The sequence below is a fragment of the Pteronotus mesoamericanus genome, unplaced genomic scaffold, assembly GCF_021234165.1.
Source record: "Pteronotus mesoamericanus isolate MK-2021 breed Mesoamerican mustached bat unplaced genomic scaffold, CSHL_Meso_final contig_246, whole genome shotgun sequence".
NCBI lineage: Eukaryota > Metazoa > Chordata > Mammalia > Chiroptera > Mormoopidae > Pteronotus > Pteronotus mesoamericanus.
The window spans coordinates 3283027-3309366 of record NW_026555104.1 but is presented as its reverse complement, the minus strand read 5'-3'; the positions used below and the strand labels follow the sequence as shown (position 1 = coordinate 3309366).

The following is a 26340-nucleotide window of genomic DNA, read 5'->3' as shown; positions in this document are numbered from 1 at the left end:
TGACATTAATTATATTCAGTGCTTTAGCCTTCTTGTATTGTCAATAATTTGAATGATTTTCTATCATATTCTTTCATTAAATTTTGTATTGGCTTTCTGAAGACTTAGAATGCATATTTGTTTTATTTCAGGATCACAGATTTTCAATAGCATGCAATACCAAACGGCTCAACTGCTTTCCTGTCCTCATGGATATCATTAGCAATGCACTACTTGCAATTTTTAATTCTTCAGAACACATTCAGACAGACAGGAGCACCTATTTTGAAGTAAGTATAATATTATGTCCCTTATCCTGAACCATAAGAAGTGAATTTTCAAAAAAAATCTTTGAAATGCTGAAATAGCATCATTTTAATTTTTATAAACTTCTTCTTGAAAAAGTTTATGTTTTATATACATATACATTACTATAAACATTCACATATATACATAATATTTAGCAATAAATATATAACATTACAGACTTAATTGGTTGACTCAGGGTCAAAGGAACAACAGAAAATACAATTAATTGGGAAAAAGAAATGACTCTCAGTCTTATATCTCTTACTTATCTGTCGTCCTAAGTAGTGGGACCTGGTTGAAGTAGCTGGAGTCATCAAGGCCAGACTGTGTGGCCTCCTTAACAACTTGACTTCTGTAGTCCTTGGTTCACTAGTTCACAAAACAAAAGCAGATTAAAAAAGTTATTATAAACATGAACAATAAAATGCATAAACATAGAAAACCATAGGCACTCAATAAAATGCATTTAATATTGTAATTGCTGTTAATATTACTCTTCTTGGGAATGCATTAAGTTTCCATTAAAGAACATTCAGGCCCTGTCTGGATAGCTCGGTTGGTTGGAGCATTGTCCTGATACACCAAGGTTGTGGGTTCACTCCTCAGTCAGTGCACATACAAGAATCAACCAATAAATGCATGAACAAGTGGAATAACAAATTGATGTTTTTCTCTCTCTAAAAAAAAAAACAAAAAACCAGTGAAAACATTCTGCTTTGAGATCGGGGAACTGGCTGAATTAAAACTAGAAGCAGTTCTTGTTTAAAATATAGTTTGCCAAGCCTGCTCAGATCCTCTGAGTCAGAATCTCCTTGGTGGGTGGCAAGGAGGGTGCAAATCTATGTCAAGTCGTCTCTTTCATCTCACTATGCTGAATTTCCTTTTGCCTTCTTTAATGACATCTTGGGCCTCTCCAATAGCTTTCTGGTCCCTTCTGTTATTAAGAATCATTCCAGTGCTGTCCAAAGCTTCAATTTCCTATCTATTCCAAACACTGCAGGGTGAGTCTGTGGCTTAAGGGACGTGGATTGGAGGAGGTGGTAGTGGCGTGATTTGTTATTTCATTCTTCTTTGTAGTTTAACATCTTGGGGAATAAAGGAGAGCATGACTTTGCTCTGGAACCTCTCCCCTTTCTTTTCCCTTCTTAGTAAAATGCTGCTGGGGCTGGGAGCAGAAAGCAGGGGTAGAGAGATCAAGATGGAAAACAATAGTGTTGTGGAGACATCCCTGCTTTCTATAGCTTGATCTGCTATTAGTACCTTCTCCTAAAGTGGCCGCCACAGCCTCAGTGACTTGTGTGATTGTTTTGGGTAGTGTTTATCTTTGACCCCAGGCCCTTCCATAGACGAAGACCCATTCCATGCAGAATTTCTGCATAGAAGCCCATCAAGATTTCTTTGGTTTTCATCATTTGATGTGGCCTTCATCCAGATACTTGAAGCACTTTTGCCCTTGGTTTCACCTCTGTGCTTTTTCAGAAAGAGCAATAAGAACTGTTGAGCGCCTCTTGCACACTGTGTGAAAGCTATAGTGATCTGGGGTGCAGTGGGGGTTGCCCCATTTCCTTCCTAAGCACAGTGGACCTCTGTCCTCCCAAGTGGCACTCAACAGTCCTCCTAACTTCTGAAGTCTCCAAGGCAGAAACAACTGTCCCCTGCTTATGGGAGGGCCCAAGTCAACCTCAAATATTTAGAACATTTACCATGTGGTTTACATGTATTATTCTATTTACATGTCCTAACAAGACTTTGAGTATTGTTATTATTAAGCCAAGGAAACCTATAGCACTTAGAGGTGCTGCTATGTTTTGTTTACTATTGAATTCAAAGAGACTAGTCAATTATCAGGACCACCAATAATAGAGAGCTTCCTAGAATGAGCAAATGACCTGACCTGAGTTCTTTCCTTTAAAAAGATGTATTATCTACAAAATATTTGCTACCTACCAGCCCAGTTGACCTTGCATTCATGTGTATGTAAATTCTCTTTAAATTACCTCTGTTGATGGCTCCACCCAGCTCCTGGTGTCCTCTTACAATTCTGCAAGCACATCCTCCTTGATCCTAAAGCACAGAGCTTGTTGTAGCTTCTGACCTCAATCAATAACTTTAACCATCTGTCAGAGTGTCCTGAAGTGTTCTCCACCAGCCACTCATGCATGTGATCTCCTGACCAAACTACGACGTTGGTATCAAGGGCTTCTTTGTGAATCCCTCCAGGCTAAGCACTACAGAACTGTGGGTGGGTATAATCTAACATGCACGTAATACGTTCTTTATTAACCAAGTTGTGAGTAAGGGGGCTGGCTGTTGAGACTAATTGTGCATCGTGCACCCCTAGACATCTTTCAAATCTGGAAAATCAGTAAGGGTGACCATAGACATCAAATGGGTGATGTGGTCCTTGGTGCCTTTTGTTGCCCTGCCAGGGCCTCATTTCCACATATGCATCTTTATTCTGGCAGTTTATAGGATGTAAGAGCTCATAGGGATGCAAAATCTTAAGAGGGGCTAAGACAAGCAACAAGTAAAGAGGTCCCAAAACTCGTGATACCAGACCTCGTGATACAGACGACTTGTAGTATAGTAGGCAACTAATCATGGGTCAAGTCAAAGCTTCTAGCAAAACCCTCTTTAACCTGAACAGGATTTTGAAATTTTTAAGATTTAATGCCCTTATGTGGAGTGTGTGCTGATCATTTTTCTCCAAGCTCCTTCATTTTTATTTCCTAACGTCCCCCTACTCATTCATTTATCATCTACCAGGTACCTAAAGGCACTTGAATTTACTGCTTATGCATTATGTTGAGCCAGAGGAATGATTTTTCAGAAATCTTGAAGTGAACTGATTTGGCACTAACTTGAGAGTAGCGTTGTCAGTCCACAAACTCTATTGTCCACTAAAACATCAGCCTAAATGTCATTCATCATCATAAAGTCAGAGAGCAGAAGTTGTGTGCTTACTTCACATGTTATTAACTGTGGGACCTTAGCCAGTTCATGCGTGCAACCTGGTGGAATTTACCTCTTCACAAGTAAATCAGGATTCATGTTCAAAGTCTCCAAGTTTTTGCAACTCATGATTGAAAATGAATGTGGGAAAGAAGTTACAAATAGAACCTTGGAAAGTACGCATATTTTGGACAGTCAGATTGATTTATTTATTTGAGTGATTTAGTTAAGAAAGTCTAAATGAACCATATAGCCAATTGTTATCAACTCATATGTTCTGTATGATTTCAGGAGCATACATCCCAGGAATACGGGCCCATGAGTAATTCCTTCTTCTGGATTCCTGTGGCAGCCTGTTTTACTCCTTACATTGCCATGAGCAGCATTGGTGACTATAAAGTAAGAATAGTTAACAAAGCCTTTACATGTCCTTAATACCTGGCAACGCTACCCCCATCTTATGACCCTAAAGTTATATGTAGGTGGTTGCACACGTAAGTTATGTGCCGAAAACAATGAACAATCAAGCATTTTCATAAAAGGTTGACAAATATGCCCTGGCTGATGTAGCTCAGTTAATTGGAGCATCCTCCCATAACCCAAAGGTTGTGGGTTTGATTCCCAATCAGGGCATATACCTAGATTGCAAGTTTGATCCTCTGTATGGGCTCATGTGATACCTGGTCTGGGTGCATTGGGAAGCAACCAATCAATGCTTCTCTCTCTCCCTTTCTCTCTCTTTAAAAGCAATGAAAAAACATCCTCAGTGAGAATATTTTTAAAAGTTGGCAAATAAAAGTTAAAAAAAGAAAACATTATTTTTCTTAAACAAAAGAAACAAATTTTTCTTAAACCAATGAGCCCTCAAGAAGAACAGCTTAGAAGATATCATCATGTAACAGGAAATGGCAGTTTCATCTGGTATATCACTTAGTTTTATATCTAGATACTTCCCACTGATGTCCCCTCTCTCAGTGGTGGATTCCACTCCTGGATGGTGGGAAAGTTATTGAGTTAAACAGACCTAACCAACTCACCATGGCTCTTTGACTTGTTACTGAAAAAGACCGTTTCTTTGAAGCTTCATTTTTGTGATTTGTGCTTTTATAAAAATTCGTGAAGCCCATCACAAAGTTCTTTTGCCTCTCTGTGAACTTTTCTATTTAACAGAAAGGCCCTTTCCTATGTTTCTCCCAGGACAAACACAAACTACTATTCTTCTTTCATTTTTAGGAAACCATATATTCACCATTTTCTTTCTACTGCTCATTACTCTCTCTTTGTCTTTTCTTGGGTCAACCTGCCTGGTTCAAATCCTGACTCTTCCACTGTTAAGCTGTATGAACATCTGGAAGTTGCTTAATCACTCAGGGGTGAAGTAATACTTATGAATTACTTAGAACACTATTTGGCACATAGTAAGTTTTCCATACATGTCAGTGTCTGATGGCCAAATGTCCAGAGTTTAGTCTTAGGGGCCCCTTTGAGCTATTTCCAGAATTCTTGAACTTCCCTGTATACAACAGTCTACATGATATATGTGTATATATGGAGATGTCTAGTGGGCAGTTAAAACATGAACGAAAGAAAACCTGTGATTTTCCTGGCTAGATCTGCTCATCTCCCAACTTTTCTCAGTGAATGGTGCTACCAGCTACAGTTACTCTAGCACAAATATTTGAAAGTTTTCTCTCTTTCTTTCTTTTACCTCTCTTGCCCAATCCCTCAGCAATTTCTTTAACCTCTACCTCAAATGTATCAAATCTATGCACTTGTTTCTATCTCTACTATCGTCATCCGTGTCTCGATCATCATCATTCCTTGCCTGAACCACTGCAGTAGCTACCCATTGGTCTCCTCATTTGCAATTCATGCCATGTAGACAGCCAGCATGGCTTTCAAAAATTTGTAATCAGATCACCTCATTACTTTGCCTAATGACCTCCAGTAACTTCTTTTTGCTAGAATTTAATTTTTAATTAAATGAAATTGAATAATTTTCTTTTGTCTAGAATGGAATTCTAATGCCTTGCTCTGTCTGGCAAAATCCTGCATGGTCTCTCTCCAGTATCTCAACCTTTCCTCACTCAGTCTCCTCCCTGACCCACTCCATGGCTCTTTCTGGTTTTCAGACATGCCAATATCCTTCCCATCTCTGTGCCTTTATATTGGCCAATTCCTTCTGGCTGCAATGTTCTTCCTCCTGTTCTCTGCACAGCTGGCTTCTTGTCACGCAGATCTCAGCGTAAATGTCATTTAAACAGATTCCCCTTCTGCTTACCCAATCTAAAATAGGTTCCCCATCTCTGCCACAGAGGCTCATTAAAAAAAAAAATCTATGCATCGTGCTTGTTGCTCTCTGAGTCTTTTCTCATTTGTTTTGTTGCCTCTGCCTCTCTAAGAATAAACATCATCAGCGCAAGAATATTTTTCCCTAAATTCTGCCTATTCCATTGTTACTCATCTGCCTAAATATTGGATTACCTTTATTATTTTCCTATTGACTAAAATGTAGGACCTATTCCTGCAATGGTTGCCAGATTAAGCAAATAAAATTACAAATACTAAGTTAAACTTTGATATCAGCTAAACAAAGAATCCTTTTTTTAATATATAAATTTGGGACATACGTATACCAAAAAAAAAAAGGTATTTGTCTAAAATACAAATTTAACTGGCAGCTCCAGGACATTGCAACTGCTCTCTCCCTGCCTCCATAGCCAGCTGTCGGTGAAGTCCTAAAATTTCTTCAGATCTATATCTAGAGTCGTCCACATTCCCCTCCTGCAACACCCTAGTCACAGTCGCCATCATCTCTGTCCCAGGTGAGCACAGCAGCCTCCCTCACTGCTCGCTGTGGATCCTCATCTGTCTTCTCCTTATCATTTTCTACACAGTGCAACAGAAATATCTTAAAAACACAAACCTGACCTTGTTAACTGCCTGCCTAAATCCCTTCATCAAATTATGGGCCAGGAACAAAATAGTAGTGCAGCCTGTAAAACCACGCATGACCTGGACCCGGGTATCCCTTTCCACTTCAGTCTGATGCCCCCCTCATCTTGATAACCACACTCAGCTCCCCTGCATTCTTTCCAGTTCCCGCAAAACATCAGCTCTACCCACTGCCTAACCTTCTCTCCTCCTGTTCTCTTGGCCTGCGATATTCCCAACCTGCCTCGTGGATCACTCCTACTCACTGCTGAGACCCAAACTCAACCCTTCCCCAGGACCCCCTCCCCACCCCAATCCCATATTACTATTCTTCTCCTTTGTAAAGGTTCTCATGTGACCCTGAAGCTTCTTTACATTTTTAACTTTACTTTTCTAATTTTTAATTTTAACATTTTTAATTAGGTAGCTATTATTGTACTTACTTGCTTATTGACTTTATCTCCCTTCCCCCTGAAATGTAAGCTCCACAAGAGCTCTGCGACCCACACAGAGCCAGGCACACAAACAAATTAATGACTAGGAAACGTCAGCTCTCTAATGTGTCCTCACTATCACTCTCTTTCCTGCTTCCTTCCAGATGTGCTCTCCTTTCCAGAATAGTTATCGGCATTCCAACCTTTTCCTTAATTCGTCTCTTTATAGAAACTCAATGTGAGATTTTAAATTTTAATTGTTTTTGTGCTTTACTGTTAGAAAAGTTCAAGTTATATTTGAAAACTTTGTGTTAGGACAATCACTGCAACAAAATATGGCTTATCATGGGCTACAGTGACAAAATCCACTGACTAGCTTTCACACGTAGTAATGAAAAATGTGGTTTACTTCTCAACGACGAGTGTCATGTTTTAGAGGAAGACTTCTTATGCCTATCCAAAGAGTTTTTAATGAAATTGACTAGTTAGGTGATCATTTCTTAGGCTCGGAATAAAACACCCATCACAAAGGCACTTTTGGCATTCAAAATACAATTTATCTATCTTATAGGACATTGTAAACCCATGTCTTTTGAATCTTTGTACAGTTTGCAAGCCTTGATGGTGTCAAAGGGAAGGAACAGGTATCTTCTCGCAGAGGCAATGGCTAATCGCTGTGTGATGGAATGTAAGCTAGTGCAGTTGGTGCATTTTCCTTTCAGATAATGAAGTTGTCCTGTCGTTTATGGCATGATTACCCTTAAAGCAGGAGGGTGGCAAGTGAAACTCATTTACTAAATCAGCATAATATGCAGAAGGGACAGAGAGAGAATGTTTGTGACTGCATGTTTGTAATTTCTCAGCCTCAACTATTCAAAACCTTTTGATGACTCTTCTATTTTTTATTTATGTATTTTTAATCAGAAGAAAGCTCATTCCCTGCTGTGGATCTCAGGCCTCTCCCCTTCTGCGTACTGGTTTGGGCAGGCGCTTGTCGACGTTCCACTCTTTTTCTTGATCCTTGTTGTAATGCAAATAATGGATTATGTCTTTAACCCAGATGACATTGTATATATAATCCAAAACCTGTTAGTGCAGGTAAGTGGCAAAAATTATGAAATGGTTTTATTTTATATTTTTAATGAATGCTGCAATATTATTAACCTTAAACCAGAGAACTTCACCTTGCTTTTGCTATAGCCTAGTTTGGAAAGTTGAAGTAGGAATACTTTCCTAGATAGCATTTACCTTATCCAAGCTGAATATTCTCTTTTCAGATCCTGTGTAGCATTGGATATGTATCATCTCTTATTTTCTTCACATATGTGATATCGTTCATTTTTCGCAACGGGAGGAAAAATAGTGGCCTCTGGTCATTTTTCTTCTTAATTGTAAGTGTGCATACAACACATGTTATTTTGTTTTTAAACCACTTTACATGATTTTAGAACATGTATTTTAATCTTTATACTAAGCAGGATGGTAAATTAATTTGCTATCTAGAAAATTCTAATTATTCTAAGATAATCATAGACATATGTAAAACATACTGTAAATGAGGGTGTATACCATTTATAAACTATGACCTCAAACACATCTTCAGGTCTAACCTGTCCCGAGAGACTTCTCCCTCCAAAGGTTCATTTATAATCTCACTAGAATATTTCTAAAACACCTTGGTGATCACATACATAAAACAGAATCCCTTCCTCCATCCTAGTCTTCTTTATCTCTTAATACATGATTTTCTTACAGTACAACCTATGAAGATAATTTGCTCATACCAGAAATCTAGACTTATCTTCAGTTCCTATCTCTTTGTTTCTCCTCACGTTCAATCCGTTTGTTTGTCCTTGAGACCCAACATTTGTCAAGTCTGTGTGGCGTGTCTCAGTGCTGCTGCCGCAGCCACTGTCTGAGCCTTCAGCGTCTCTGCCCTGGAGCGCTGCAGCGGCTCTGCAACCGGTCTCCCTCTCTCCACTCTGGACTCCTGTAAATAACGGGCTTGCTTCCTAATATACCTGCATAGCATGACATTGTGCACCTTGAACTTACACAATGTTATATATCAATTGTATCTCAATAAAGCTGGGGAAAAAAGATGAACCACTTAAAGATGAAATCCATTCAACCAAGAAATCAGTCAAATAAAGAATTCAAGAAAATAAAAATTGCCATAAAAGCATAGGTAGGGATCCCTGATTTCTGTTAAACCCGTGTTAATATTACATAACTTTGTTATGGCATATTTATATAGAAAAATCCACAAAGTTTTTGTAGTTCCTTTTGTAAAGCACACATAACTTTAATAACAAATCCCAAGAAAGACAGAATAAAAAAGAAACTCATTGATAAATTTAGTTGGGAAAATCAAGGAGAGCTCTCTGAATAAATATATGGCCAGGCAAACCCAGGCGTAAATTAAAGGAGTAATAATAATAATAAATAGGTGTGATTTATCTCAGAAGGCACTGACACCTTAGGGGTAGCAGCTGTCAAAGGACAGGAGGAAAAAACTGCCTGAGTTAAGAAAATGCCATATAATTTCTTTAAAAAATGCCCAGTAGAGAGAAAATATAAATACAAGAAAGACAAATCACCAAAACCATTATCATACTACATGGTAAGATTATACAGTTCTTTACCTAATATTGACAGTAAAGCAAAGACACGTTCAGTAATTATAAAATCCTGTCGCACTGTGATGGCCTAATGTGCCCTCTAACTCATGGTCACTGGGAGAATAGACTGTCACCATCTTTTTAATAAATAATGTGCTAGTAACTATTGAAAATTTAAATGCACATAAATTTTAAACTGTAACAGCACTTCTCAGAATCTCGCCTTAAATACTGAAAGTGTTCATACAAAAATTCATGTAGACCATCATGTATAGCAGCAGAGAAATTGAAACATCATTTGTAAAGGTGAAATTGTTGAATTTTTGCACATCTATTCAAAGAAATACTGTGCAGCTATGAAAATGAATAGCTGGTAAGCCGAAAACTAAAAGGGTGTCTCTGACCTACTGGGAAATGAAAAAATGAAAAATGCAGAGGACTATGTAATAAATCGATCCTTTGTCAGAATCTGAATTTAGCAAGAACTCCTTCTGATTTGTATTTACATTGAATTTAAGAAGCCCTGTTGTGTCTTAAAACTTTCATACTCCATCCACTTCAGACTTGTGGCACAATCCTGTGTTGCAGAAGTAAAAATTAAGATGGCGGTACTGGTTTGGGGAGTGAGAAGTAAATTGAAAATAAGAACATTTACAAGATGAATTTCCACTCTCTTGAAAAACATCCAAAGTTCAGATCGTTGCACTTTAGTGAAACCATCCTGTGTTTTTACTTTAGGTCACCATCTTCTTGACAGTTGTTACCGATATAAATGAATATGGATTTCTATGGCTGTTTCACTGCACCATATTCATACCACCATTCACACTGATTGGGTCTCTATTCATTTTTTCAGAGGTAAGAATGTCATTATTGTCCTAAGGTCATGTAATGAGTGGCCATTGAAGACATCCTTGAATAGTGTAAAAATGCATGTAGAGTCTTTAGCCATATGAGGTTTGAGGTCTCTGTCTTCTGAAAGCCAGTTCACTTACCACAGGCTAGAGTCATGTTCTCATTCAATAGGAAAGCCTGCCTTGGTTTAGGAAGGTAAAAGACAATGCCACAGTAGTAGAATTTTATAGTTCTCATAATAACCCTCACTCCTGGAAACAAAGACCCTACAGAGAAGCAGATGAGATGCTCTTTTTCTGTTATTTTGGACATAGGTTCCTCATAGACATGCAGTGGGAAGTATCAAGCAGCCAGTTAGACATAAAGTCTGAAATTCGGTATGTAGGCTTTCGTGGAGTTTGGGGCTAAAGCTAAATACCTGAGATTCATCAGCATATCAGTGATATTTAAAATCATGGAACTCGATAATATAACCTACAGAGTAAGTATAGTTAGGATGAAAAGACAGCCCATGGATTTGGCCTTGAACTCCAAAATTTAAAGATTGGGAAGAGGAGGAAACAGCAAATCAGTTTGAGAAGGATCCTGTGAGGTAGAAGAAAAAATGGGGGACTCTTGTGTGCCAGAATCTCTTCTCAGAAACTCTTATCAGAAACTCTCCTTAAGCACTTAGAGTATCAATATGTAAGGATGGGTGTCAGATGGCAGTAAAGAATGCTTCCAAAGGTGGGAGTGATTCAACCAACAAATAAGAGGTCTAGAAAGTTGACAACGGAGAAGAGACCATTGGATTTGACACCATGGAAGTTACTGGTGATATTAATAAGATATATTTCAATAAGAGGGTGAATCAAAAGCCTGATAAGAGTGAGCATAGTAGAAACTATGAGATGTGGAAGTAGTATGGTGGCTATGAACACATATTTCTAGAAGTTTTGCTAAAAAGGGTACCAGAGAGATGGATGAGTGGGTGAATGAAGAGGATAGATTTTTGTTTAAGACAGGAAATACTATGGTGAAATGAGAGAAATTTCTCTTGGCAAGGAAGATGGAGTACCTAAGATGTCAAGCCCTTGAATAGGTGAGAAAAAATGGTGTACAGTATACAAGCAGAGGCATTAACATCCACAAAGGTAGGAACATTTCATCTATGCATCAAAATTGTGGCCAGAGTATATGAATACAAATAGTTTTGTTGGCAAACAGATGCAATGATTCCCTTTTGGCGGATTGTACTTTTTTAGAGATAGAAGTGAAATTATCAGCTGAAAGTGAAGTGAAGAGAGATACTGGGATTTTGAGGAAAGAAGAAAAAATAGAAAGTATTATTTCAGAGAGTAGGTCAGTAGAATTGACAAGCAGTGCTAAAGGATGCCCGGCCCTGCTTTTCAAGTGAAGTCAGCTAAGCTGAGAGCTTGCTGTCATGGTCTGCTTCCTGGTACAACTCGGCAAGTGGAGGGCTGCGTCCAATCAGGTTGCAAGATCAGTCTGACAAAGAAAAGGGTGAGGAAGAGGGCGGTTCTGTATAAAGAAGGATTATAACATGGACCAAGGATTCTAAACTGGGAAATAAACAAGTGAAGGAAATGAAGGAGTTTATGGACAGTGACAAGCAGTGAGGTCGATGGGTTGGAGGATCACCAACTCCAAATTACAAAGGAAAGAAGCCGAAACATAAAATGTGGTGGCAGACAGGGCAAACGTCAGGGAGGCCTAAAACTGATTTTGAATGTGTCACAGGTTTGAGAACGGGTGACTAAAACATTTAGGAGAAAAAGGTCATTTGAAATGATATCAGGATCCTGGCAAATCATCTAATAATGCAAAAAGAAATTATCTTTTTTTGATATTGGATGGTTGTGATGGTTAGAAATTTACTACATCAGTTTAAAGTTGCTCAGAAAAAAAAAAGCAGTCTTGGGAAATATAGTTCAAGAAACAACATTGGGCCTCTACTCTTAATTCACTGAAAAATTGGGGCACGTTTCAAAACATATTGTAAATTTAATGGAAACCATGAGCCTAAGTGCCTGGGAAACACCAGGTGAAGAGCTCTGTCTTAAGCATGAGAGGTGGCTGTGATTTTTCTTAAGGGTGTGTGTGGCAATGGACAGAGCAATGCAATTATTCTGGGGCTGTGGGAGAAGAAGAGAGGGAAGGAGCACAGATGCAGAGAGAAAGAAATGTAAAGTTAGGGGAGAGGGTTGTCTTCAGACAAATCCCACCTGTGGCTTAGATGAGTCCTGTCAACACCACCCAGGTTCCCCTAGCAGGCCACGTCCTGCTAACTCACTGTGGGAAACATAAAAGCGTCCGAGCTGATAGCCACACGCAGGTGAACAGGTCACCGAGTGATATTGGAAGCAAGGAAAACAGACTGCACAGTCAGAAATTGATTTTTACCTGAAATGCACAAGTGAGAATTACGTAGAAGGTTGGCAAGGTCTCATACTGGGCATTAATTTATCTTAACTGAGATGAGATTCATGAACAGATGAAGATTCATCTAAACACATTTTTTTCTCATTTTACAGATTTCTCCTGACTCTATGGAATATTTAGGAGCTTCAGAGTATTATCCTGTATTTCTGGCATTGCTAATAGTAAGGAGACATTTCCATTTAAATGTTCTCGCCCGAGGGAACACATTTGTATGTTTTGCATTAAATTAAAAATTTAATTTTGGTGCTTAAAAATTTGGCACTTTAGACATCTGAACACACACACACACACATACACACACTTTAAATTCTGGGCCACTAGCTTTATAATGATCATCTGACCCTGAGTATGAAGCCCAAACTCTCAAAGTCATGAATAGAGTTAGTATCAACTTACTAGTATTATTTCTGTCGCGGTTTCTCCGAAGGGCAGTGAAGCTAATTCTGAGAGTTTCATAGAATAATAAATACAATCTTTCAATCGTATGAAAATGTTATCAAATCTATCTTTATATATTATTAAACTCCTTAAGTCAATTCTAATATTGAAGTTGTTTCCATGGTGATGCTAATTTTGATTGTCTTTTTCACTCCTAGCCTTTCCTTCAATTTTTCATTTTGCTCTTCATTCTACGATGTCTGGAAGCAAACTCTAGGAAGAAATCAATGAGAAAGGATCCTGTATTCAGGTTGAGAGAATTCAAATAGAATTTCATGTTTTATTTTAATATTTATTGTTGAAGACATTTTAATAGGCTTAAATTAACTGAGTAAAAAGTACTGTGCAGGATTGTTTTTAAGGGACCATGTAGTACACAGAATTATCATTGTTGGTACTTCAATGAGCTTATAACCTAGTGAGAGAAGCTACATTAGCACACATAAGACCCTGAAAAATTAAGGCAGACTGTAATTTCACTGACATGCTAGAAGGTTATATACGAGAGTTAGTACTTAGAAATAAAGGCTAAGTATATACAAGCAATTGGATACATGTAGCCAATCCAGGAAGGAGGGGTAGTCTGAGCAAAAGACCAAAAATTAGAATAAATGCCACAATCTTTTAGGTTCAAGAAGGTACCTGGAAGAAATTTAAAGCCTTCATTGTGCTGGAGGCTGATGGAAAATTACAATGAAGCTGGATATTGGAGGGTCTTGGAATAGGGAACCATTGGGAAGGTTTTACATATTATGCAATGGGAAACACACACAGGTGTGTTTTGAAAACCTCGTCCAACTCACAAAATATGAATCAAGTTCAAGTCTAATGGAGGTGGTAGAGCAGGAGAGTGACAAGATGACAGGCATATTTTAGGGAATCAGCTCACAGCAGCAATTTGGGATGGCCTGAGGAGGAGAGATGGGAATCGGCAGTAATCAGTGGCGGGGATGATGAAGGAAAGAATTAGGTTAGGAGCAGCCAGGAAAGAGTGATTCTGACACATGTCCCCAAGAAGCAACAGTGCTCAGAAACCAGTCATTGTATATCTTGGATTTTCTGGGACACATCCCTGATCCCACATGTTTTGACATTGTTCTCACAAAGCTTTAAGAACACCAAAATATCTGTCAAAATTACAGTTCCTAGATTCCTTTATCGACCCTGCCCTAAAAATCCTTTGTTGGAGTGTACCATTTTATTGTTTAAAAAAAGAAGTCACAACTAACAAGGAGACTTAAACTTAGACAAAAAGCAAGGATGATGTAAAACAGTGTCGTTTGAATCATTGGAAAATGAGGCTGTTTGTAAGGCACAGGGTGTAGAGCAGAAAAAAGAAGATTATATTGTGCTCAGTTACTCAATCTATTCAAATAATTGATAACAGTTTACAGAAAGCTTATTATTTCTGCTACAAGTTTTTAACTGGAAACCTGATTTCATTTTAGAATTTCCCCAAGAAGCAGTAAAGTTCTTCCAAATCCAGAAGAACCTGAGGGAGAGGATGAAGATGTTCAGATGGAAAGAATGAGAACAGCAAACGCTGTGACTGTCTCGGACTCGGACAAGGTAGAACTCCTAAAAATGCTCTTCACCAAATAATACCCTGTCTGATAAAGCGGGCACCTTCCTAATCTGAATTTTTGAAAAAAGTATGTTGAGGTTCTTTCATCCTCACACATATGGCTCATGACTTGATTTCCGTGAATCTGCAGTGCCAACAGAGATGAAAGACCCCACACTCACATTAATTTTCCAGTCACAGTTTGGGCAATTAAGGCTAACTGTTACCAAACCTAAGGAGGTTCATCGAGCAAAGCAATGCAGAGGAGACAGTTCATCAGAAGTACCTGCCCGTATGTGTGTGTGCATGTGTGCCTGTGCGTGTGTGTCTGAACAGACCCGTTTGTTTAATAAAATGTCTCTGTTCCTGTTTTCCGAGGAAGGGCAAACACAAATCACACAGATGATTCAGTGCAAACATCCTAGTGCTGCAGGAATACAGATCGGCAGGGTCTGCTTTCCGAGGGCGGATTCCTGCTTCTGTATAAGGAAAGGTTTGGCGGGGGTGGGGAGCACTCACTCATTTTAAGATGAAAATGAAGCCCTGCAGTTACTCACTTGTCTCTCCAGAAACCAGTCATCATCGCCAGTTGTCTACGGAAGGAATATGCCAGTAAAAAGAAGAACTGCTTTGCTAAGAGGAAGAAGAAAGTGGCCACAAGAAATGTCTCTTTCTGCGTTAAAAAAGGTTGGAAAAGTGGTTCTGTTAGCAGAGCAATCTTGACCTCTGGAGATGAGGTCTTTTGAAGGGAATGGTACTCTCCCAGGCAGAGGCCATTCTTGGGTAAACGCAAAGGCAGCCAGCTTGACAGCGGTGTCCTGCTGATGCACCCCGCTTTAAAGCCTCAGGACAGCTTGTTCTTTGCTTAGAAGACAGTTATGTCTGTTCTGTTAAAACGGACAACCAAAAAAAAAGAACAGAAACTGAAAAGGAGGCAGTTTTTATGTTAAGAAGGAACTTTCTAGGTGGTAAAATTAATTTTACAATGAGGAATACTACACACAGGGGAGCTTCCTGGGATGTAGTAGCTCACTCTTCATTCCTAACAAATGACACATTTGGTGAAAGTGTCAGTGCAGTGCAACAGCCTTTGGCATCAAAATTTGTTTCAATTCCAGCTCAGCCTCTTTCTCACCAGTTGCATGACCTTAGACAGGTATTTATGCTCCGTACGCCTTAGTTTCCTTACCTGTAAAATGCAGGGTTTTCGTGGGTGAGGAATAAGCAAACTAACATACATAGTGCATTTGACATAAAGTTTGATACGTAGTCCTCAAAGAGTATTTTTTTCATTTTTATGATTATTTGTGGTTATAATTCTTAGCATATCTTTTTTTTTTTTTAGGTGAAGTTATAGGTCTGTTAGGACACAATGGAGCTGGTAAAAGCACAACTATTAAGATGATAACTGGAGACTCAAAACCAACTGCGGGGCAGGTCAGTGACACACTGAAATACAGTCATTAATGGTTGCCTAGATCAAATGTTTTGCAATACGTACTGAAGACGGTCTTCACAAACATAGGTGATCTTTTGGTATTAATCAATGTGATTTATGCATCGAACGAAGAGGATTAATAGAATTTTCTTCTTAATTCCAAAAATACCTATGTGCTCAAAAGGGCTGCATGTTATCTGTAGAAGGACTTCTATTGAATGAAAAATAGAGACATTAAAGGCAATCTTTTGGAAAGTAAAGGTAAGTATTCACTTTACTGGAGGTCAGAGATCTTGGCTTTGTGAACACATGTATTCTGAAAGCTTGTTGAATTGAACTGCCAAGATCCAGGATTTATTCAGAAAATAGAGATCATAAGTTAGAGGGAAAATTAGTAACTGTCTGAATTCCAAAGGAAAACTAGAATAGTATATGAATAACACTCGGCTGTACGTCCAGGCTAAGTTGAGCCAAATGATGGACGGAGATCAAAGGACCACCACTTGGAAGGGAAGTGCTATTGACATTTGACAGAAAGCCAAGGTCCTATGGAGTGTTTTTGAAGAGAGGGTGCACAGCCTGTTGATTGCTGTGAGGGTTTCCTGAATTGCCTCTTAGTTTCACAGAGCAGACAGCAGTCCTTAAAAATGCAAATGAGGTCACTTCACATTCCTGCTCATAATCCTTTAGTTAGAATTGATCCAAAATCTTTACCATGGCTGCAAATGGCCCTGCAAGATCTGGGCTCCACTGAACACCTTTCATGCCACATCCCCAGTTCACATCGGCCTTTGTTGGTCTTCCCACCGTTGGACCTTTGGGTTTGTTTTTCCTGTGGCCAGAGTACCCTTCCTTCAGCTTTTCCTGTTCTTGGTTATCTCCTTCTCATCGCCTTCAAATTCACCTCCCCAAAAGGGCTATCCCTGACTACACTAGGAACTAAACGATATCCTTCCTGGTTTTCCTTAGGACATTTATTTCCTTGTAAGTATGAAGCAGAGGCTATAATTCATTCACATTTATGCTTTGTTTCCTGTTTTGCTAGATTGAAAGTTCTATGAGGCCAGGTTAACTATGTTTCTTCTCTTTTGTATCGAGGAGAGACAATGCAATATAAGGTCAAGGACTTGGATTCCGATGGTAGATCGCAGTTTTAGCTCCCAGGTTTATGTTGTATGATCTGCAAGTTTTTACATCTGTGCACATGTTAGATTTCTCATATGTAAAACAGGAATGATAAAACCAACACCTCAGTCATGTTGTGTCTTTCTAAGGATAAAGTGATTCAAAACATAAAATTCCCAGCACTTAGTAAACACTGGTACACATTCCTTGTTGTTGTTGTTGTTGTTATTGTTGTTATCTTGATAGTATCTGGCTCATAAAAATAATAAGTGCTATCATGTATTTGTTGGTTCCCATGTGCCAGGCTAGTGCTAAGGGCTTTTCATTTTTTAGCTTGGTTCAGGATTTCTCAAGCTCAGAACTGGTGACATTTTGGACCAGATCATTCTTCACTCTGAGGGACTATCCCAGTCATCGTAGGACATGTAGCAGCTTCTACTGGCTAGATCCCATTACCACACCAGTTGTGACAACCAGAAACGTCTCCAGAAAATGCCAAAGGTCCCCTGGGAGAGGGACTGTCCCTGACTGAAAAGAACTACCTTGTGCAATCCTCACAATAAACTTGTAAATCAGATTAAACAATAATAGCTATTTTACACTGGAGAAACAGAGTCTTCAAGTATCTATCCCTTTGAATGTTTGGATCAATGAATGAAGTCAAACAATGGAAAACAAAATAAGCAAACTTGAATTCAACCACGGAGATGGACTTGGTTATGAAGCCTAAACTATAATGGAGGGATAGAGCAATGAGGAATAGCTGCCTTTGGGTTTATTGTGTGTCTATCATCTTTTTCCCAGAGCTAAGTGCTTACTTATTGACTTTATACTCTCAAGAGAAGCACATCATTGAAATACACACTCATGTGCACACACACACAATTTTGGACAGAGTCTAAGAATGAACTTTTTGTGTAGGTGATTTTGAAGGGGAGCAGCGGAGGGGACTCCCCCAAGTTCCTGGGGTACTGCCCTCAGGAGAACGCGCTGTGGCCCAACCTGACTCTGAGGGAACACCTGGACGTATTTGCAGCGGTGAAAGGGCTCAGGAAAGCAGACGCTGCAGCCGCCATCACATGGTACCTGGGGGGAGACACACCTGTTCTCTACTACAGGAATGTAATAGCTTCACACAAAATTAAAGAAGGGCGATTCTAGCTGATGAGTCCATAGCTGCGGGGGAAGACTTGGTTATCTAGACCCCAGTTCAGTGTTGTGTTCACTCATTTTAGGCCTGGAGAGGAAAAGTCTATTGATTATTCTTAATATGAAAAAAAAGTCATTGAAAATATGAACTTAAAATCCATGAAAGGTCCATAAAGTATCCTAGATAATTTCAATCTTTTTACATTTTATTTTTCAATTACAGTTGACTTTAAATATTATTTTATATTAGTTTCAAGTGTAGAGCATAGTGGTTAGACAATCATATATAGTTTCTATTTTATGATCAATCTGAAGAGTGTTCTTAAAAATTCTACACTGTAGCCTTCTGATTTGCCCATTACCCCACAGCATGCCCCGTTATGCAGGGGTGGTATGGATTGACTCGCTGTCTCATTCAGGTTGGTGGATGCGCTCAAGCTGCAGGACCAGCAGAAGCAGCCCGTGAGGACCTTATCCGAGGGGATCAAGAGAAAGGTAGGGGCGGAGCTCGGTGATGCTCTGTGCAGCCCACCCACCGATCGACCGGTGCCAGACGCGTGGCTCCTCTCGTTCCAGCTGTGCTTCGCGCTGAGCATGCTGGGAAACCCGTCGGTGGTGCTGCTGGACGAGCCGTCCACGGGCATGGACCCCGAGGGGCAGCAGCAGATGTGGTGAGATGTCATGAGCAACCCAAAGTGAAATTGTTTTACTTACAAAGCGAAAGACACCGACATTATCAGGAACAGCAATATGACGGGGGGAAAAATCTGCTGGCACATCACTGCCAATTTTTATGGGGGAGAAAAAGATATTCTAACAAACTAATATAATACTCTAAGAATTTTGTTCTCATCCTAGTCATATGCATATGCATGGCCCATTTTTATACTCAATGACATAAATCTATATTAAGTTCTAAAGTTTTCTGCAACACCACCTGAAACAAAATTCTACTGGCAGAAAAAAATTTCCATCTCCAAAATATATTCCTTAACTATTCCAGGAGTATTCTGAAATCTGCCATTGTGTACTTTAGGGTATATGCCATTATTATCATGTTTTTACATGTCATCATTTTCTAGCTTTTTGCTTACTGATAAATAAATATTCTTCTCATAAATATTCTTGAAATTCAGCATTTTTCTAAACAAACTTTTACCCAATAGCATTCTCTCCATTCAGCCCAAACCATAGTTTGGTTATTTCCTTTCTTGTTATCCCTGCAAAAAATCCTTTCTTTGTCTGATCTGAATTCACAAATTGTTTCATATGGGCTGATGGTAACTTATTTAATTTTTTTTTCACATTGTCCTAGCATTCCCACTAATTAACATGTCCCTTGACCTAACTTTAGGCAGGCGATCCGAGCCACCATTAGAAACATGGAGAGGGGCGCCCTCCTGACTACCCACTACATGGCGGAGGCTGAGGCCGTGTGTGACCGCGTGGCCATCATGGTGTCTGGAAGGCTGAGGTGGGTGCCCACACTTGGCCGCCAGTTCTGTCCTGAACAAAGGATATTTCCCTGCACAGGTTATCACTGTGAGGAGCAGGAGGGGCTGCTGCTCTGGATGTACCTGGCCCTGCCTATGGAGGCCTACAGAGGCCAAATATCACCCGTTGTAGGTTTCCCGCTCCCTTTTCTTGATTGATTTCATTCTCCTACCTGCTCCAGATGTATCGGTTCCATCCAGCACCTGAAGAGCAAATTTGGAAAAGATTACCTGCTGGAGATGAAGGTAAAGACCTTCGCCCAAGTGGAGCCCCTCCACACGGAAATTCTGAGGCTCTTCCCCCAGGCTGCTCGGCAGGAAAGGTAAACAGACTGGTGTTCCATTTCATCTTGGTCTTTGTTTTGTTTCCTATTATGGTGATGAAAAATAAAAAGCTTTATCATCTCATTCTTCTTTTTTATTTTACCTTTATGGTATTTGTGAATGCTTGAATTACTAGAGAAAGGCCCAAATCCAAGGGACCCCACAAGAAGGAAATAAGGGAACAAAGTGCTGATTTGGAAGCTAATTCTTGTAAGGGAACGTGCCAGGTACTGACATGTGCTGGTACCTAGTTCATCTTCGTTGTTCTTTCTAGAGGGTGAAACCATCCCCATTAAATGAGATCACCTGTACAATGCCCAGTTCCAGGCATTGGTCAGACCTCACTGCATGGTGTCTCTTAGCCTTCTCATTACTCTCAGTAACAAACGGCACTTGAGGCTCAGGCAGGTTTGATAACACCAAATAACTAGTGCTGGAGCAAGGAGGTGAACCTCGTCTTTTTTAGTTAAATACTATTCTCTTCTCGCTAAAAGAGAAGAAGGATGGTAAGTAGCCTCCGTCTTCCCTTCTAGAGGCATACCGTCATTGGTTCCCTGCCATTTGTCTGCCATTCCTGCCTAGAGTCAAAGGAGCCTTTTCTTAAGAGCCTTACAATGGTTCTGCTTTAGGAAACTGATTCTTTGTTGATCAAAGGGCATTTACCCTATGGCTGTTTCCAGCGCTACACAGATATGTACATGCAAACAAATTGTTGGTGACCTTGTTGCTCCTTTTCATTTATTGTTTTCCAAAGTCATGATTTCATTTTATTATTTTTTAATTGTATTTCAATTACAGTTTACATTCAATGTTATTTTCTGTTAGTTTCAGGTGCAGAGCAGAGTGGTTAGACAATCATATATTTTACAAAGTGCTCCCCACCAATGTTTCCAGTCCCCACCTGGCACCGTGCATAGTGATCACAATATTATTGACTGTATTCCCTATGCTGCACTTTACATCCCCAGGACTATTTTGTAACTACCAACCTGTACTTCTCAATCCCTTTGCCTTTTTCACCCAGCTCCCCCATCTCCCCCCAAATCTGGCACCTGTCAAGATGTCCTCTGTATCTTTGAGTTTGTTTCAATTTTGTCTGTTCATTTGTCTTGTTTTTTAGAAAAATGCAAATTAAAACCACAATGAGGTATCACCTCTCACCCATCAGGCTGTTGTTCCTTTTTAGACATTCGCCCGTCAGTGGTTGTGCTCTTGAAACCCGGAGCTCAGCCTCCCTCCTCTCCTCACAGGTACTCCTCCCTGATGGTGTACAAGCTGCCTGTCGAGGATGTGCGACCTTTATCGCAGGCTTTCTTCAAATTAGAGATAGGTAAGAGCAACTGTTTGAAGTTAAGATGCTGGGAAACAGGTATATTCAGATCTTGTGTAAAGCCAGGATAATATGTACATGAACTGAAAATTGTGGTATTATACCATAAATAAATTATTAATCCTTAATCCAGTGGTTCTCAACCACGGGTGAATTGGCAATACCTGGGGATGTTTTTGGTTGCCGCGACTAGGGGTGGGGTTGGGGGCTGCAACTTGTATCTAATAGGTCAAGGCAGGGGTGATGCTAAACATGCCACAAGGCACGGGTCAGCCCCCTCCATGAGAAAGAATGATTGGACCAAAATGTCATTAGTGCCAAAGTTGAAAAACCCTGCCCTAAGTGCATGAGGCCCCAGAGGGAAGAGACCATTGGCATTTGGGACGAGAGTGCCCACAAATTCATGCAAACAGAAAGACACACACTTGATTTTGTTGCTCGGTGCTCTTTGATAGCATTAGAGACTCATAAGAAGGCTGCTCTCTGCTGGACTGAGCTAAGTCATAACTCTTCTCGGCTCTTAAATTCTGATCTGAGATTTGGACTTTCGCAAACTGTGCTGCTCTGGACTAAGTTTTTGCCTGTCATGCTGGTGTATGAAACCTGATAAAAAGCTGAACACCTTCCCTTTCTTGACTTGTATGTTTTTTTGCCTGTCATCCATCTGCCATTAGAAGTCACAGGCATTCTAGTTCTTCACGAGATTCTTCCCCTTGGGATAAGCTTGTGATGGCCCCAGATAGGTTTTCTTTTCACTTTCTGATGCTGCTGGTCACCGTCACTCTAGGTAGGGTCTATGGGTCCATTTTCCACACTGACTCTTCTGGCCTTTTGTCTAATTTTGCAGTGTTCCAATGGGAAGGATTCCCACCACAGGCTCTGACCAACAGGAAAGGTTTTATAACAAAGTAGAAGCAGGAAGGGAGATGTTGCAGGAAGGCCGTCTCCCTAGAATACAATGGAGCCTTTTCTTCAGAGCCTCCTGGTGTTTCTGCTTTCAGAAATGCCTCCTCCCCCCTCAGATTCTGCTGTGCTTAATTTGCAGAAACTGAAGTTCTGACTTAGGGAGGAAAACAACTTATCATCAGTTTCGTATCCCATTACGTGAAGATGACACAAAGTACAAAATACTGAAACGTAAGCTAGCAGTTTTTCCTCCAGATGTTAAATTGGCCATAGTTACACTCTCAGCTGCTACACATGTATTGAAATTATTGAAATTATGGGTTAGGCCAAGCAATGTGGGAGCCAAATGCATTTCCTGTGATTCCCTTATCTTGATACATAGGTTCATTCTTGTGTACAATCAGACCTCCTTTGGATAATGTAAATTCCAGCAAAATTAGAGCCTCCCATGCCCCTTTCTTGCTTCAGATTTGAAGACCTGAAGCCAGGAAGGTAGGATAGTCAGTTTTCTCTCTCTTCCTACCCTCTTCTCTCCTCTACTCATAAACAGGTTTCAGGCTTCTCTAGGATAGAGTATAAGGAGAGGGGAGAAGAGATACTATGGAAGCAAAACTTGATTGGATCATTAGATCCATACTATGGCAACAGGTCCTGACTCCCCTTCTCTCGTGGGGTGCTTCTGTGGGTTCCTTGAAGAGACCTTCTCCACTCCCTTCAGTAGCCCCTGACCACAGCCTACTGAGGTGGCTAATGCCTCCTCCCCTTGGCCTCTTGTGAACACTTTCCTGGCCCTGGGCCCTGCTTGGAACCTCTTTAACATTCTACAATATCCTCTAAGGATACCTCCCACTTTGCATTCCATAAGAAACACGCAGATTCTTTGCCACTCCAGACTCTGAGAGTGCAGGGCCATCAGCCGTCCACAGCATGTTTTCTTTATGTGTTCCCAGACACAAGTCTAGGACCCATTCCCATGTTTCCAAATTGTGGGCCAACCCCACCCCAGCAATCTGATAACTTTGCTTTCCAGTCTTACCTTTCCACTCATTATTTCCTCCCCTTGTGTATCTGCACATTTGGGAATCTCAGTCATAGTCCATGTATCACCCATGGAACATAAATTGGTAACAGATTATCTAAATAAGATAATCAGGGAACTTTTTTTTTTTTTAAATAAAGGGACTATTTGCAAAGGTGCAAGGAACAGTGCAATTACCTGAGGCTAAACCAGCAGGAGTGTTAGGTCCAAAGGGACTGAGAGAGGAAGCAATGACTGGAACCTGGGTGCAGAATCATATAGAATTTGCCACCTTGAGAGGAGTGACTTTCAACTGAGGGACACAGGTGGTGTCACAGGACACAGGAATAAAGGCCTTGACCTGCCTCCCCTCTCCTCGGGCCCTCCTCCTGGGCTGCTGCTGGTGGACCCTCCAGAAGGGGCAGAGGCAGCCTCTGAAGCAGAGAGCAGGGTAAAGAAGAGTGAGGGTGGGTGGAGAGGGGCACGTGGTAGCGTTCCAGCACGGAGAGAGCCACCCTTAGCTTATCCTACTTAGGTGGTCTGGAACCTCAGTAGGTTTCCACTCTGGCAGTGCCTCTACTCACATTCCAAGACAATGGAAGAGTATTTCCATCCTGGCACAGGAATAGACAGTGAATTTGCATGCTCATATTTAGTCCAAGAATGTGTATTCCCTTGTCTTTTTTATTTAAGATCTAGTCATACCTACTTCTTACATGTCTTGGTACAACTCTCTGGATCAAAAATATGTGACTCCCTAATACATACCCATCCTCTTGCAGTTAAACAGAGCTTTGACCTGGAGGAGTACAGCCTCTCGCAGTCCACCCTGGAGCAGGTGGGTCAGTTTTAGAGATTCTTGTATCACCCATGGAACATAAATGTACACTATCTGCATATTCTTTGCGCTCTTGTGGAGCTCGGAGAAGCAGTGTGACCCCTTCTCCGCTCTTTTCCTCCATGGCAGGTGTTCCTGGAGCTCTCCAAGGAGCAGGAGCGTGAGGACTTTGAGGAAGAAGTCCATCTATCTGTGCAGTGGAAGCTCCTCCCTCAGGAAGAGCCTTGAAGCCCCAAATATCTTGGTTGCTCTCTAAGCTTGTGACTGTTTTAAGATAATATTTTATAGTATGAATACCCCTCATCTCAGATTTGTACAAGGTACTTTTGAAACTTACATCATAATTTTTCTCAGTAATATTACTCACAGTGGGGCTAAGGAAGCCAGATCCTGCAGCCTCTGTACCAGCTACCAGATTCCGTATTTCACACAGGAGTGAACTTAAAAAAATGCATTTATTACAGAATTGTTTCTGTTTCTGAGGATGATGCAGAGATTGCTTCATTTTCTTTCTCTGCATTTTAATATACTGGACATTTTCTTATCTTTTTTATTAAAATACCAAGTAAGACAATGCTGATTTTAGGAGGCAGGGAGTCAGTCCATTGATTACACAGCAACAAAGTCTTTGGTTTTTGTAATTCACTTTCACTATTTTTATACTTTTTCTTAATTCTGATTTTCCTTTTCTATCATTTTTCAGATTTTTATATTGTAGAGTTTGTGTTTTGCCTGTTGTGACTATACAGGAAATTTGAAACCTGTAAAAATGAACAGTTGCAGTAAGACTTTGAATCAAGTTGACAAAAATATATATCTCATATACAATCTTGAAATACATTTCTGATTTTATGTTTTCTTATGATGCAATGGTCTACCCTATGCAAAGCACTAGGTCTACCCATATGCATAGATTTTAATTTCCCATGTCTGTATCTGTTATGAGTTATTCAATTGGTGACTCTATAAACACCTTAAAATCAATAAAATATACTTGTACACTCATACTTAGGTGAGTTTCTATTGTTGCTGCTACTTTCATTGTTGCATAAGTCACTAAGTATATGGTAATTTGTTATACAACAAAAAAATTCTAATACAGGCAAATAAATGCAGTGATATTTAGACAAGTTGACATTCCTAAAGTTATAGGTCACACAGACCCAGAATTCAAACCCAGTTGTCTGATGCCACCTACTTCAAGATTTCATCCAGCAGTTATTAAACATTGGACTGAAGTTTCAATGAAGGTATGAAGAACATTCCTTCAACTTGAAGTTTTTGTTGTCTTTTGGGGAGAGAATCTAAAGAATATAACACTATATAGACACTGTATAATCAACTTCTAATTGTTATGATACCAACTAGAATAATACAAGGATTTGAAGCTAAAAATTACTTTTGTCCTAAATGTAGCCAATTATTATGGTAAATCCAAATGACCCCATTGTGAATGGTTTAATATAAATACCTCAGATACAATTTTTAAAAGTGTTCCAGGTTTTATGTGTTTTGTTACAACTCCGGGGTCTATAGACAAATCACCAAAACTTATTATTTTGATATATTTTATATACAGTTGGTGTCATAAACACTGCACTTTAAAGCCATTGCAGTATAATTGTTGTCATAGTGATAAGAAATAATTTTATTTTTTAAATTTATTTTTATTACATTTTATTGATTATATTACAGTTGTCCCAATTTTTCCCTCTCTGTCCCCCTCCATCCAGCACCCTCCACTCCCTCAGGCAGTCCCCCCACCATTGTTCATGTCCATGGGTCATACTTATAAATTCTTTGGCTACTCTATTTCCTATACTGTACTTTACATCCCCATAGCTATTCTGTACCTACCTATTTGTACTTCTTAATCACCTCACTTCCTCACCCATTCCTCCACACTCCCTTCCCATCTGGCAACCATCAAAATGCTCTCTGAGTCCATGATTCTGTCTCTTTTTCTAGCAAAAAAAACAAAACAAAACAAAACAAAAAAAAACAACCAGTCAGAACAAGAAGAAAAAAAAAGAATCCAAAACACAGGAATAGTATAAGCAGCCTCTGGGACAACTTCAACCATTCCAACATTTGCATCAGAGGGGTGCGGGGAGGAGAAGAGAAAGAGCAAGAAATTGGAAATCTATTTGGAAAAATAACGAAAGAAAACTTCCCTCATTTGATGAAGGAA

General features: G+C 39.9%; 1 protein-coding gene across 5 annotated transcripts in view; it reads left to right on the top strand.

Annotated features, from left to right (window-relative positions):
- Nucleotides 1-25141, top strand: part of ABCA9 (ATP binding cassette subfamily A member 9) — a 53511-nt gene extending 28370 nt beyond the window's left edge. For all 5 annotated transcript variants that reach the window (XM_054573087.1, XM_054573090.1, XM_054573089.1 and 2 more), the window contains 18 exons: nucleotides 132-269; nucleotides 3532-3639; nucleotides 7533-7706; nucleotides 7886-7999; nucleotides 9968-10087; nucleotides 12619-12687; nucleotides 13123-13214; nucleotides 14413-14533; nucleotides 15098-15215; nucleotides 15874-15965; nucleotides 18013-18173; nucleotides 18660-18735; nucleotides 18817-18911; nucleotides 19595-19714; nucleotides 19916-20056; nucleotides 21308-21387; nucleotides 24094-24149; nucleotides 24279-25141. In XM_054573087.1, the coding sequence (XP_054429062.1) occupies nucleotides 132-269; nucleotides 3532-3639; nucleotides 7533-7706; nucleotides 7886-7999; nucleotides 9968-10087; nucleotides 12619-12687; nucleotides 13123-13214; nucleotides 14413-14533; nucleotides 15098-15215; nucleotides 15874-15965; nucleotides 18013-18173; nucleotides 18660-18735; nucleotides 18817-18911; nucleotides 19595-19714; nucleotides 19916-20056; nucleotides 21308-21387; nucleotides 24094-24149; nucleotides 24279-24377 (1974 nt within the window). In that variant the 3' untranslated portion in view covers nucleotides 24378-25141. The remainder of the gene's footprint in view (nucleotides 1-131; nucleotides 270-3531; nucleotides 3640-7532; nucleotides 7707-7885; nucleotides 8000-9967; nucleotides 10088-12618; nucleotides 12688-13122; nucleotides 13215-14412; nucleotides 14534-15097; nucleotides 15216-15873; nucleotides 15966-18012; nucleotides 18174-18659; nucleotides 18736-18816; nucleotides 18912-19594; nucleotides 19715-19915; nucleotides 20057-21307; nucleotides 21388-24093; nucleotides 24150-24278) is intronic.
- The last annotated feature ends 1199 nt before the right edge of the window (nucleotides 25142-26340 follow it).